The sequence below is a fragment of the Ciconia boyciana genome, chromosome 3 (genome assembly GCF_034638445.1).
Source record: "Ciconia boyciana chromosome 3, ASM3463844v1, whole genome shotgun sequence".
NCBI classification, from domain to species: Eukaryota; Metazoa; Chordata; class Aves; order Ciconiiformes; family Ciconiidae; genus Ciconia; species Ciconia boyciana.
This window is the reverse complement of record NC_132936.1, coordinates 87,115,781-87,130,043: the sequence shown is the minus strand read 5'-3', so window position 1 is coordinate 87,130,043 and position 14,263 is coordinate 87,115,781. Positions and strand designations below refer to the sequence as shown.

Here is a 14,263-nt window from a genome sequence, read left to right as displayed (position 1 = left end):
AAACTGCATTAATTTTGATATCCTTATTAAAAAAACCCCACAACCACAAAAAAACCTCGAAGCAAGTTTTGCAAATTAAAGAAAAAAAAAAAGTTGCAGTGATATAAATAACTACCAAGTCATGAAAGTGACTTAAAAACAGATCTTAAAGAATGATTCTGAAAACTTAACAAATATGGGAACTGGTCTACCAAGAGAAGGAAAAGCTGAGCAAAGAGCAGGAAGGATTCAGCCTTACAGCTTTTCTAAAAGTTGCTAGATAGTTACAAATAAAAGCTCTCTTCCCTCTCCCTGAACACACCATGTCCCTGTATGCACATCAGTTAGTGAAGTACTAAAGCTATAGAGGGCCCACGTTGAAAACATGACTGTTTTTATATGAAGAAAATTATCATTTGGTGATCATGTGAAGGAAATTAAAATACTAAACTGTCATTGCCACACATTGGTGAAAAAACTATCTATTTTCCATGTGTTCTCTCATATTTTATTTTGTACCCATTTAACTTAACTTAGATAGGTATTCTCATACACAAAATCTACAAGAACATGCATATTAACTTAGGCGTCACCAATGTGCAAAGCCATAGTACAAACTGCTCTGTGCATGTGTGCTTAGGTGAGATTTATATAGTCATTCAGGTAGCACAACTTAAATCCCATTTAAGATCTGCACGCTTTAGCCAAAAGCTTTTTAGTTTGGAACTCGATTCCCCTTTTCAGTCTGCTGGACTACTGGTCTGCTAATTTGCAAGGAGAATTTTAGGATTCCCAAGAATCAGTGGGTTTTGGGACATGAAAAGGCTCTGAACTATCCTGGAAACAAATGTCAATGGTACAGAATTTATAAAGAAATCTAAAAAAGAACAATAAAACTTTAAGCTATTTTTCATTCCGCTTTCCCTACATAGCTCTACAATAATAATTCATTAAAATTATTTTTTTACATTGTAGACACACCACCTTTGAAAAAGAAAATCCTGATTTAAAATTTGGCAAAAATGAGAAAGGCAATGCAATTATTAGGGAACAAAGATAACCACTGTTTTTCTGTTACAATGTTTCAATCAATTGCACTTTACAAACATACACTAACACTAAAATACGCATGTGAAATCTGTAGCAGAGATACACAAATGGAGTTTCCCTATTCATTCCCTAGTCAGAACAAGGATCAGAGCTAGGTCTGATGCTGCAAATGCTTTTTATTAGTAGTAATGTAGGCTGCTGAGTAGGGTGAGCAGTGCCTGGATGTTTGCAGCAGCAAACATTGTATTTAGTAATCATTACTTGAAGACTTGGGCTCCATCATTGTTTTGCTGAAAGTGAAAAAAATCCCAGCAAACCACAGAAAACTGGAGGGAGAGCTGGGTAAGTGTTCTCAAGGAAATTCAAGAGCACGTGAAGCCTGCCTGATTACAGGTTTCAGTACCGACTTGAAACTCAGCCCAGATTCTTCAAAAGGTTTGTGGGGGCTCACAACCCTTTTGAGTGAACTTGGGCCCAGTGCTGAGTGAATCTGGGCTGACTTAGAGTTTTTCTTGAAAGCCTTGCCTTGCTTTGGATATGAAACCAGGTGAAACCTGGCAGCTTTGACAGAATTTCATTAATATCTTTTTTCTCTTCATACTTCAATCCTGAAAGTCAAGGTATGACTTCTAAAGCCATATGGTGCAAGAGAGAAGAAACTGCACACAGACTCCCTGGATGAAGGGAGATCCAGTATCTAATTCTGCATTAACACTTTCACTAAGTATCTGTGGATACAACTTTAAAAAAAAAATAATTCTGTTATTGAAAAATGTAATTTGGACTCCTCTCAGTTAAACAATGCTTGGAAATGGAGGCTAGCATGTTCCAGCCTAGGACAGTCTTTTAGTACATACATCATATTCGTAGGATATAATTATTTTTATAATTTCCAGGATTAATGGGATATAACATCATCTGAGCTGTCTAGTTTTGTTTTTTTTCTTGCTTATTTCAACTGTTCTGCACATGCTTACAAACAATTATTTACCCACCAACAATGGAGCAAAAATTACACAATTTACTTTTTGAAAGAGTCCAAGTACAACATATTATACTAGACTTATCAAAGCATGTCAGAACGTCCTCATTCTGGAGCAAGTTTTGTTTCAATTAAATGGAGGTTACTATGGTCCAGAGAGGAAGGAAAAAAAAAAAAACCAAACACTTCAGGTATCTGTACTTTTAATCATTTCGTAGAGAATGGGTATTACACAATGAAAAGAACCTTGAGAATCCCTGAATGATGCAGGTGCATGTAATAGCTTTTTTTAAAAAAGTAATAAGTACATATGCGTAAGGCAGCTACTATACCCAGAGAGAGATTTCATCCTGCATCAGATCACCTCTTGGCATTAAACAGAGTCTTGCAAGGAAAGAATTTTCTCTAAAAGAGAATTCCCTTGTAGTCTGTTCCAAATATGTGATGACACTTCTAAATCTTTTGCATGTTATCAAAAGGATATTATTCAAGTGTAAATCTGTCTTGCAATCCATGTGCTTCCTTACTTTTGTAGGCATAAAAAAAAAAAAAAATTAAAGAACACTATGAAAACAATTCTGCTTCCACAAGACAACAGGTGGCACCAGTGAAAGAGAAGACAATACGATATGTACACTAAGGGATATGTCCCTGTCCAAACAAAATACTCAGATGACTGCTTTTGCACTAGTATACAGTAAACATCTGAAAGCTGTGGACAATGGCTAGTCAAAGGCATGCATTGAGATTTAACCAGCAAGGGAAGAAAGCCGCCTGTTCTCAGAAACACAAAAGTCACCTGGATACAATGAAATAACTATGAGATGTTGAAGCAGCTGGAGATTCCTATAACTTCTGGAACACTAGTATGATCACCTGATATTAGTGGTTATTGGTATTTTGCTCTGTACTAATCACCTCATTGGTAAATTGCTTTCAACTCATTTTTCCTGTTTGAGTAGGGGAGGAAAAAAAATTCAGAGTCGTGACAGATTCAGTTGAAGTGTCCCAGAGTGCATTAGACTTTACCAGTTCGTTCAATATAATGCACCTTTACTGTTACTTGTTCCTCCAAAGCAGTTCATCACAACTGTAAAGAGAGTGCCTGAAAAGCTCCCGTTTGGCATTCTTCCTTCTTGGCAGCCTATATCAATTAAGTGCTAAGTACCAGCTGCAAGGTGTCTACCTTGGGAGAACAGTCTTGGGAGAAAAGTGTATTTCCTTTTACAAAAGAGAACTCCTCCAACAGGTAAAGTAGAAAGGAGAAAATCCCTACCCGCTCCACAGTGATCCTACCATGGCAATGGCTGATACAGGAAAATTGGTCATTTCCAGGGATACCACGGCAGCTGAGCACATCTGAGTGCTCCGTTCTGCCACTAAAATTTCTCTCTATCTCTATCCTCAAGAAGAAAGATTACTTTGGAAAGTCTTATTGATTTTCTTTGAAAAACATTAAAAGATGTCTTATAGTCATCCAGAAGCCATATCTGCTTTCATATGTATTCGGAATCCATCAGCTGACCATAGCAGTGACTGCTTGCAGGTTTTTCTGACAGTTATAGGAGTTCCCGCTCTTGGGTCAGTTATCTTTCCCAGATGAAAATATTCCCTATTTTATTGACTCATCATCTTTTCTCCAACCCCCTGCTAAGAGTAGTTTTCTTGATCCCTGACACTAACTTACTAAGCCACCTCCAAATACACTGTTCCAAATCTATTAAAGACTGTATCATACCAGCAAATACTAGCCACTATATTTCATGTAATGCATCAGTAAACAGAGGTAAAACTTTGTTTTATATCTCTGCCTGCATACACTCAATATATTGTAGGGCTTTATATGCAACTCTCATAATCCTGAAGGGATATATATTCTGTAAAATCTACTTAAAAGGATGTAGTTGAAAAATAATCTCAGGTCATATTGAAAAACATTGCCATATCAAAAAAGAACATTTTAGAGTGAAAGTGACCTCTCATGGGGCAAAGCAGCCTTATCTACTATTTACGACATATACTGAATTAGTTATCTTTTTACTTTTTCTTTTGCAAGCATCTTTAATGCCTTCTTGTTGGATGATGTTCCACTGTTTGCCTGCTTTTTCCATTAAGATACCTTCAGATTATTTAAAGATGGGCTCCCTTTAGAGCAAGGTCTATACTTCCTAAATACTTTATATATTTGGTCAAAATTCAAGTACATTCCTTCCTCCCTACGTCATTCCTTACCAAGGATGAGGACTGTACTATATCCAAGACTCTTCAATCAATTCGTTTAACTAAAGGGTATATGTATTTCTTCAAAATTTCCACATATCAGATGTTCTATTTTCTATCTTATCACTTTTTATATTTGCTTTAATTTACTGCTTGATGTTTTATAATTGAGGCATAAAACTTGATTTCATGCAATTCAAAATGAGCTTTCCAACGAGGCCTCACAAATGAAGTCTAATTAACTTAATTCACAAAAGCTCTGTGGTTATCAGCATATACCTACATTCCAAAATGATACATGCCATTGTTCCCCATTTGCTCTTCCAATTCTTTTAGATTAGAGTCCTGCAAAGATTACATGTAAACTTCTGCAAAGGCACATATATGAATAGCCATACTAAAGTGACCTATGCATTTATGAAAATCTGAAGCATCTCACAAAACTGAATGTGAGAAGTATACACAGGCATTCTAGAAAATAATGGTCTTTAGCAGAACAGTATAATTCAGTTTTCTACAAATACTCCTTTTTTTTTTTTCTTTAAGAAGCCTAGAAGATTAAATTAAATTAAGAGCAGTTAAAAGGTAAGGACATAAAAGCCATTTTTTGACCACAAATTCTCCCCTCTGACCTCAATGGCAAGTGACATTTCGGACCTATTATGCTAAAATCACTGCAGGAATCAAGCTATTCTGTGAACTAAGAACATTGCCAAGTATCTTCTTATTTTCAGTCCAATAAACTTTCTATATTAGTCTCCTCCAAAATTAACCATTATACCTTCTGCATCAAATCTGATTTTTAAAAAAGTTATTGACATGAATATTTCTATTTTCTGTATGTACAGACTATTTTCTGTATGGACAGATCTTGCATATAACATCTGTTGTCTCTATTATCAATTGTTGCAATTTCTTGTTTGAAAGTGCAACATTTCACTCTTTATCATCTCTTCTAGAGGATTTAAAAATCTTAAGAAATATTTGACCTAAGACTAACTGGGAGGTCAAAGACTTAGAACAACTGTTTTAAACTGGGACTATTCTGCCCCTGTGCTATATATATACTATCGAAAAGCAGTGGAATTTTTAGAAATCCTTTTTACTGAAAAAGAAAAAACTATTTCTAACACTTTTATAAACCCTTGTGGTAGATTTATCAGGATCTTTAAAGAGGACTTTTTTTTTTTTCCACAGTGGTGCTGAGTGAATAGTAGCTGGGACTTCGAAAATATACCAAATATCTCCTCTGGCAGAGCCACAAACTCAAAAGAAATCCCAACAAAATGAAACTAAAAACAAAATTGAGGGATAGACTTTCTTAAAAAGTGTATGAAACGTCAGGCAGTTGATCTATCACTGCTGACCCAGCTCCACTAAGATCTGAGGACCTGAGGTGCCTGAGAGAGGCCATGATACCTGCTGTAGGTATCTCATGCATGTGACTAAGACAGAAAGAAAATTAAGATAGGGAGAGAAAATACTGGATGAACAACCACCACAAGCAAGGGCATGTAGTTACACTGGTATTATTAGGGTCTAAGGTTCAAGTCTACAAGACCTCTGCCAGAGCTACTAAGAAAATTCCTCCATTCTCCTTGGTAGTACATGTACTTTTAAATGCCCCGAGAAAACCCCAAAATAATACTTACAGCTATTTTATTTGGCAATCAGCATACTGTTCAATGCTGTGTTTTGAAATACCTTGAAATACCAAAGCAAAATAGCAAAGACACCAGGATCAGTAGAAAGCTCTTGAGAAAAACCTCTTTCTCCCCCCACTTTAGACTTCTGAATGTGTTTGGCCTCAATTTTTGGATTTTGTTGTTGTTTGTTCTATTTGCATGTTTTATTTAATAAGACTAATGTGGTTGGGAACATGAGTGGCACTGGGAAGAACTAAGTAGCCATTTTAGATGGAAACTATCAAAATGGAAGTCGGTTTTGGGGAAGTTTGTAAAGAAAAGTTAGATGATCATTAATTTTTAAATGACAGCAGGAGCTTGTGCTTAGTGGCTTTGTTTAAAAAAAGCATTAAAACTTTAAGCTTAAAATTGAATATGCAATAATAACAGGAATTTAATGAGAAAAATAGACTCAAAGCTAGCAGTTAATAAGAATTATCAGTGTCCTTTATATGCAAATGTACTAAATAAGCATAGTTGCAAAACAAGTTGGACCCTTTGGTTCCGATTCAGAAATTATTCCAAGTAGACCTTGTAGGTCTACTCAAACAGCATTCAAACGCCCTCTCAGAGCTTTTGTTCCACCAGAATGTTTTGTTGTTGGTTTGTGGTGTGATCTTGACCCAGTGATTACTGTCTGTAGTCACCGTCTGGCCCCAAACCCTGTTGCAATTTAAGCTATTTCTGCTGAACCAGTTTCAAAGGGCTATGAGTAAGAAGATGCACGAAACTGCCATCCCTTCTGATCTCCTGATCTCTCTTAAGGGAATATCACATCTTCTCAGGTAATTGAATACAGGAATACATCTGAGTAATCTCAGATGGAAGGCAACAAGAATCCTTTCATCTGCTTGTCTATGTCCTAAATATTTTTGCTTTTTTCACTCTTTTTATTTAAAGTGTTAACTAGTATTTGTTTATCATTAACTATGAATGTGCTTTCCAGTAACTTTCAAGTGGAGCCAGTTTTGTTTTTTGTGTTTTTTTTTTGTTTGGGGGGGGGGCGGTTTTGACAGATACAATGCTTTTTCAATGAGTCATCAGAGCTACGTTGCTATAGCTTTGAGAATTTCTGTTTACACTGAACAAAGATCCAAGTACATTTGGATGGTTTATGTTCGGGTACATTCATGCTAAGAAAGATTTGCAAGAGAAGAAATCCTAGCAAGAGTCTTACATCCTTCTGTATTTCCTATGACAAATTCATAGAAGGTTGTGAGCATGAAGACTATCAACTCCCTCTCCCCCATTTTCTAAAATTTTCATACATACATGAAAAAGAACATTTTAATACTTCATTCAGACCCCAGTTTCTTGAAGATAACTGGGGATACAGCATCTAATATGCTGGACATTTTCCTAATTATGTTGTTCCAGTTTTTTCAACATGTACGATAAGTTAAACACATAAACATTTATATTGGTTCCAACCAATTGCACTTCACAATGACTTTACACTCTCACACAACAGGAACAACTCAAATTATGTGCTAGCCCCATAGATTATGACCAATATCTATGGAACCACAGCTTAAACTCTCAGTGAATACATGAGCACTGAAAGTTGATCTTTGTTGAAAGTTAAAAAAAATTCAACTTAACAACAACAGACTCTATAAAAGGAGACTGACTTTTCAAATTAATAACTATATTAATTAATAATAACAACAAAAACCCTCAGGAAAAGTCCTATCTACCCCTCATACACGCTGTGTTTCAAGATGTGAACTCTCTCCACATTTTGCTATTTGTGTCCTCTTTTAATCTATCAGGCAGCAGTCTGGTAAGAAGATAGGCTATTTGCCACCCTTTGAAAGATGACATCTGCTGTCAGCTGAGTGAAGGGAGAAGTGGAACACTTCAAAAAAAAAAAGAAAAAAAAGAAGAAAATCACTCCATCATACTTAGTTATGTGCATTCAGTGACTACTCACTATAATGTTGTCATATGTCACATTCACAGAAGTAAAATACATTGTATTTCATGTGCATCTTTGAGGTCCTCACCCCATGTTCCTTGCTACTGATTCTAAAATCCTACACTGCTCAAAGGTCTCAGTCAGGTCAGGACTAGGCACTAAACAGACATGCAGTTAGCTAGCATACTGAGGACTAAATATGCTATTAGGTACAGTAAAGGTACTACAAGAGACTTCAGGCCTGATTTAAAAAGGAAGGCTCTTCAGCTGTGAGCCTGGACTCTGCAGTGCTGAAGAACATGTCATGCCATAGTGATTAGGGCTAATGAAGGAGCTTTAATGCCTTAATGCCTTCCTCTTATTTTTCCTTCTCCATTCCAAGAACTATGTGGTAAAATCAATCTTATTTGAAAACATTTTGGATTTTATTGGAGAAGAGATTTAAAATGTGAATTCATCATCCCCCCCCCCAACTATCCACAGGTTTTTGGTAATTTCAGTAATCTGCTGCATTTATTCAGAATATTTTGGGGTGGATTACTTGTATCACGTTATTGTGACACTCATGCATTGATCTGTTCTCAAGTGATGCCGACATACCTTTTTTACTCTACCACACCTGTGCTGTCTGCAGTCATTGTACTGATGCCTACGAAAATTATTTGAGGTCCTGTGCCAAAGGCACAAACAGCTGCCGGCCCCAGTCTAAAGGTTTGGCCTTTCATGGACTTTGAGGCAAGGTGAGGCTAATTCAGTGAAGCCTGTTTAGTGCTGCAAATACAACACAATCTGAATTAGGATTATTATGTAATAATGCACACCAAGGGAGGTGCTGACATCTGAGGTAGGGACAAGTTTATACAATACTGACGTTAAACTATTTATTAGCATTAAGATGTCAGTATGAGATTAAAAAAATACTTCAGCACTCAAAGAACAACTTTTAAAAGCTCTTTCAATAATCCAACAAAAAGAATACTAACATAAAAATGTAAACATTCATGGAATTAAATTGTTTAAGTGTGAATCCCTTCATCTTTTGTTCTAGTGACTTTACGTTGCTCGCTTTTCATATCCTTCCAACATTTTCTTCTAAAATAAAAAAACGGATTTTTTTAAATTTTAGTAATGAGTATATTTTGATAATAATAATATTTAAAGTGAATGTTTCCACATAAATCTACCAATATCCAACCCTTTAATGTTCTGTGCATTTTTTAAAAAAAGAAAAACAAAAACATTTATTCATATATATTCCTAATGGTGTTTTAGTCATATTTTCTCAAATTATTTTTAGAAAAATTATTAAATAGTGCTATGTTCTCCCTTAATCAAATTATAAAAGCAACATTTAAAGAAAATGGAATCTGCAAAATCAATCATTCTGGGTTAGAAAATGCCAGAATTAAGATTACCCTAGCAGCATTCATTTCGCAATCATCTACAGTACTTCTGGAGCCAGGAACTGAACTCAGCCATCCAAGATTCAGTCTGATGCTTTAGTCTCATTCACAATCCATCATTTGATGATGCACAGCCTTTTGCTGCTTGAACTAAAAGAACAAGTCACGGCCAACTATCTCGTTGCAGCTACAGCGATAAATACAGCACACTTTGTGATTTATACATTCATTTACTAAGGGTTTGGAAACTGGATTCCTGAATGCTCCTCCTGGCAAAAGAGAAAGATGGTTACAGACAGTTCACCCAAGAGGACAATTTTAGCATCTTTATTCTGCAAGATCACAAGGATGTGGCTAGAATTTGGGTCTGGAGAAGAGTCTGTATTCTTGGGTCCAGCAGAATGAAACCTGGGGCTGGCATTCACTAACAAGAGCAGAACTGCAGAATTTTGCAAAATTAGACTAGAAGGCACCAAAGCTTGCATGGTTACCTTGTGCTCCCAAACTTACAGTCATACTGGAATTATTCCCAAAGATTTTAGATGAACTAGATAAACATCAGAAAATTATGTTTTTACTTCTTCTACAAACAATGCATTCTAGTACTTAAATTTCCTGCACTATAATGCTTTTTCTAAAGTCTAAAACTAATTATATTGGTTTAGCTTCTGAATATGATATCAGATGACTTGCTCAGATTTGAAGTCTGTGACATTTGCACAATTTATAGAATCTCGGAAAAGCTGTGATTCCAACATATTGCCTCTTCCCAGTTCCCAAACCAGACTTACTTTTCCGAGGGAGTGATGGTTGCTCCCTCCTATCATAAGTTTCCTGCCTTATCAGGCTGACAAGAATGCACAGCCTAGCTGGAGTCCCAACAGCAAACACCCAAAGACTGCTTTTCACTGCAAAGTTAACCACAGTTAAAACCTGGGGACTGAGACTCATTTGTGGCTCATGAACACACAATTCTTTCAACATGAGCTGGCTATCCTATCAAATGGGGACAAAGTTAAAGGATTACTAACTGCTAATGAAATTCCTCTACAAATTGCACGATGATTAGCGCCCTCAGTATTTCCCCACCCTCCCATGTGTCAGACACATTTCCCCCAGGAAAATAAGTGATTTCTGAAGCTTTCTAAACTGGCAGATGTGATCTCTGATGTTTTTGTGTCCCTATCCATCCACAACTACATAAAGAACAAAGGAGACAAGGTTCCCAAATAGTGTTTTCCTTTGCAATATCTCTTATTCATATTGTGATAACTTGTGGGGAGTAACTCAAGGACAGAAAACTTCAGTGAATATATACCCTATATTGGGGAGATGCAAATAGTACTTTTTAGATTCCTACAGTTTGGCCTGAATAACTTTTCATTGGAAAAGGACCATTGTTCTACTAAATTTTACACATATTTTATATTACTCAAATATTGGAAACCCTTAAAGAAATGGTTAGAAATATGTAACAAACAAAACAATATAATTTTTAAAAGTCTTGTATTTTCTGACAATTTTTCTCCAATCTCCTTTTTCAAAGTAGCTCTTCTTTTTTCTTTTTTTTTTTTTTTTCCTTTTCCCTTTTTAAACCCTGTGGCAATGGAGAATTTCAGGAAAAAATTATTAACATTTGTGAAAACAAAAGAACCACATTATATACTTTGTGATTGATGATTTGCAGCATGTGGACCCAAAAAGAGGACAGAAAACATGGGAGAACAGAGAGGATTGCCTTGGAGGTTTTGAGGCACATAGAACCTCAGAAATCAAATGCACAGGATAAAGCATACTTGCAAATATCCACTAAGCCAGCGTAGAGAGGATCAGACAGGTAGTTTGATCTTCTGTTAAGTAAAAAGATCACTTTAGGAATGACCCTGAAGTCCATCAGAAAAAGGACTGGCATCCTTTCACTAATTTGCATATTTAATGAATATGCTGATTATTTAAGCCTACTGACAAGGCTGGCAAGGCAAATACTGAACAGCCGCAATCATATATACCACTAGCATTTTCATCTAAAACGTTATGACTCTGAACACATTCTTGCCTCTTCCCTTTCTTTATCTTTCGAATGAAATAATCTTTACAAGTAAGCTAGTAATATACAACCTTTTGTGTCTCATGAATTTAATAAAAGTGTTAATGTTAAAAAAAGATTTTTTATTAATACATCAATAGTAACAATCAGCTAGACTAGTTACAGTAACTTAATTCAAAGTTATATAACTGTGCCAGACAGTAACTATTCTTATAAAGCAGTGCCTTTCTAACCCATTGCCAAGGATATTTAATTTGATGTCCAAGTTTTCTTGCCTATGGGAAAACCATTTTCCATTTTAGCTGCTAGCAACAAGTATAAGCGAATATGCTGTAAATAACTAGCTACTTTGAACTTTTGGGTCCCATTATGCACACAAGATATCTACTCTGAAAAGGCATCATATAAACATGCCAAATTATTCAACCCTATGAAAAATGCTTTTCATCTGAATTATAAGTTAAAACTTTTTCTGACTTTAGAGAAACTGGAACTTGAAAAGATAAAAACTTAAAGCTTGATTTTTCTTTGCCCAGAGCATATGTTATATAAACACAAATCCCCAAAAGGTGCCAAGAATTGTCCCTCTGTTTTTCTAAATGATCATGTGTGCAGTCTAGCTGAAAAGACTCATCGATTATGTCTACATAAACAACAAAAGCCCTTAGAAAAAATATCTAGATCAAAAGCCTGTCAAACACTGAACAGGAAAGCGAAATCCTGCTTTAAACATGGCCTCTTTCAAGTCTGAATTCAATCCCATGAAGTAAAAACAAAGGATTTAATAATGAAAGGTATTTAAAATTACTTTATTTTTGGAACTTAACCAGGGATTCTTTTTTTCCTATATGTTAACCTTTGTCTTTCTTACATTGGGACAGAATTCTGCAAATGTGCCTTAGAGTTTTAAATAAATGTAGAAATTGTTTAGTCACAGTTCACTGTGTTCACAATACACATTTCCAATTCTTTTCATTAAAATGCAACAATGATATTTTTAGTGACATTATGGGTTTCTCCTTTTGTCAACCACCCGACAATATCCACTGTTAACATGGGAACACAGCAAAGTTCTTAATGGATGAGATACATTTCTTTTTCTTTTTTTTTTTTTTCTCTTTTTCCTCACTTTCCTAAAATACAGATACATAATCAAGAAAGGAAATTGCATATCCTTGCAAAAACAGAACAGATTACTGTATAGCTTATATATAATTATGCTCTGGAAGTCGTAGTCAGAAATCATAAAGTAAGCTAAAGTATAGAGTCAGATACTTCTAGAAGTATGGCTCCTAAAAGAAGTGAAAGAAATTTAACAGATATACGTCTGATGAAATATAATCCTCATGTTTGATTTCCTACTCTGTTATTAAGGTAAATATGCAAACATATGGCTTGATTTACAGTATACCGTTAGTGATCTCTTTCAGACCAACTTGTGATTTGATTGTCCCCTATCTATATATATAAATAATAATATAAACCTAATGTAAAACACTTGCTACATGTTTGATCATGTCACTAATGTAACATTTATATGTCATGTACATAATCAGACTCCAGTTTTAAAGCAGTTCATACCTACTATTGCTAGAGACAACATCCTGTTTGCCAGGTTTGGCCTATAGACATTTGTCTTAGAAAACATCAGTTCACATTTGATGGTTCAAAATGATGGTTTTGTTCAATTTATTCACTGTAATTGAGAGTCCTATAGCATGGATCAGTATATACTAGAACATATGTACTCCACTTCTTATAATGTTCGGATAGATGGTCATCTTGGATATTCTAACCAAGAAGAGATAAATGCATATCTGACTGGCGCCTCAAACATAATACACATTCAGTTAATAATGATTTCTATATAAGATAGCTCATTAACACAGCTCTAGGCTAACAAATTACTGACAGCTCCATTGAATCAGCACTAGAAACTGCCTTTTCACATAACTTACCTGTTCAGGAGGTATCAGGTCTGTCTTCTATTATAAAATGCAATATCAAAGCAGAAGGAGCAGCAAAGTGGTCAAGAAAGCTAAAATTACATCGGTGTACTCATCAGGCCGTTGTCACCCTGATGCATTGAATTCTAACTTGTATCAAAAAGTGAATTGGTCAATACAGAGTGTACTCTTTCAGAGTAGTATTTCAAGAGATGCTCTGATATACTGCTAGTCAAAAATTAAAGTTATCTATACCTCCTACAGTCTTGCAAAAGAAGGGTCTAGTAAAGCATTGAAAGCATAGTCTATTCATTTTTAAAGTGTTTTCCTTCTAGCACTCAGGATGCCAGTTCATCGTGGATATTTCTAATATCTTTTCTCTTGCAGTGTTTTCCACTAATCACATCCAAGTATTTCATATGCATTTGCCTTATATCTGGAAAACCTTTAACTACTTTTGCTATGCTTACTCCATGTTTTTGGCGCATACAAGAGAATTATCTCTTTGGAAGGAAGTTAATGAAACAGATCCAGCTTCAATAATTTTTCAAGGAACAAAAGTTGTAAAATTGTTTTCTACTGGAATGTTGAACTTATCAGATCATGCACTCAAGCCAATAGCATTTGTCTTTCCTGTCATGCAAAAGAGAGTGAGTCACCTACAGTACAACGGAATCATTTTGCAAATCTTTTAGAACTGTGTGGCATCTGATTAAACTAATCCTCATCTTTCTATGATGCCAAAATAAACAGTCCCTTTCCCACAACGTATAAACATTGTTCCCATAACTTTCCTTTGAAATGTCATGAAAAGGTTAAGTGACGTTTCATTATTTACCTTGACTAATGAATTGCTCCATGCTGTCTTTGAAAGGCTGGAGGTGCTCTTCTAGTGATAGCTGATAAACTTTTGCTGCTTCTGTCTCACATACTGAAATTGAAGTAACAGATTAGTTTAGGATGACACACCATAGTATGGATCTGCATACTGTAATAAAAGACACACTTAAATTAATGCATAGCCAGTGAAACT

General features: G+C 35.4%; 1 protein-coding gene and 2 long non-coding RNA genes across 3 annotated transcripts in view; 1 reads left to right on the top strand and 2 right to left on the bottom strand.

Moving 5' to 3' along the window:
• The window catches only part of FMN2 (formin 2), a 164,348-nt gene that overhangs the window by 35,437 nt on the left and 114,648 nt on the right, over positions 1 to 14,263 (bottom strand). The window contains 1 exon segment of the mRNA XM_072856452.1: positions 14,069 to 14,161. Within this exon segment, the coding sequence (XP_072712553.1) occupies positions 14,069 to 14,161 (93 nt within the window).
• The window catches only part of LOC140649365 (uncharacterized), a 75,970-nt gene continuing 68,338 nt past the window's right edge, over positions 6,632 to 14,263 (top strand). Inside the window, exon 1 of the long non-coding RNA XR_012041599.1 lies at positions 6,632 to 6,701. This is a non-coding gene — a long non-coding RNA (uncharacterized lncRNA). The remainder of the gene's footprint in view (positions 6,702 to 14,263) is intronic.
• Positions 8,808 to 10,206, bottom strand: LOC140649366 (uncharacterized). The gene is made up of 3 exons (XR_012041600.1): positions 10,029 to 10,206; positions 9,250 to 9,506; positions 8,808 to 8,926 (listed from the first exon to the last, which is right to left on the bottom strand). It is a non-coding gene; the product is annotated as an uncharacterized lncRNA (long non-coding RNA).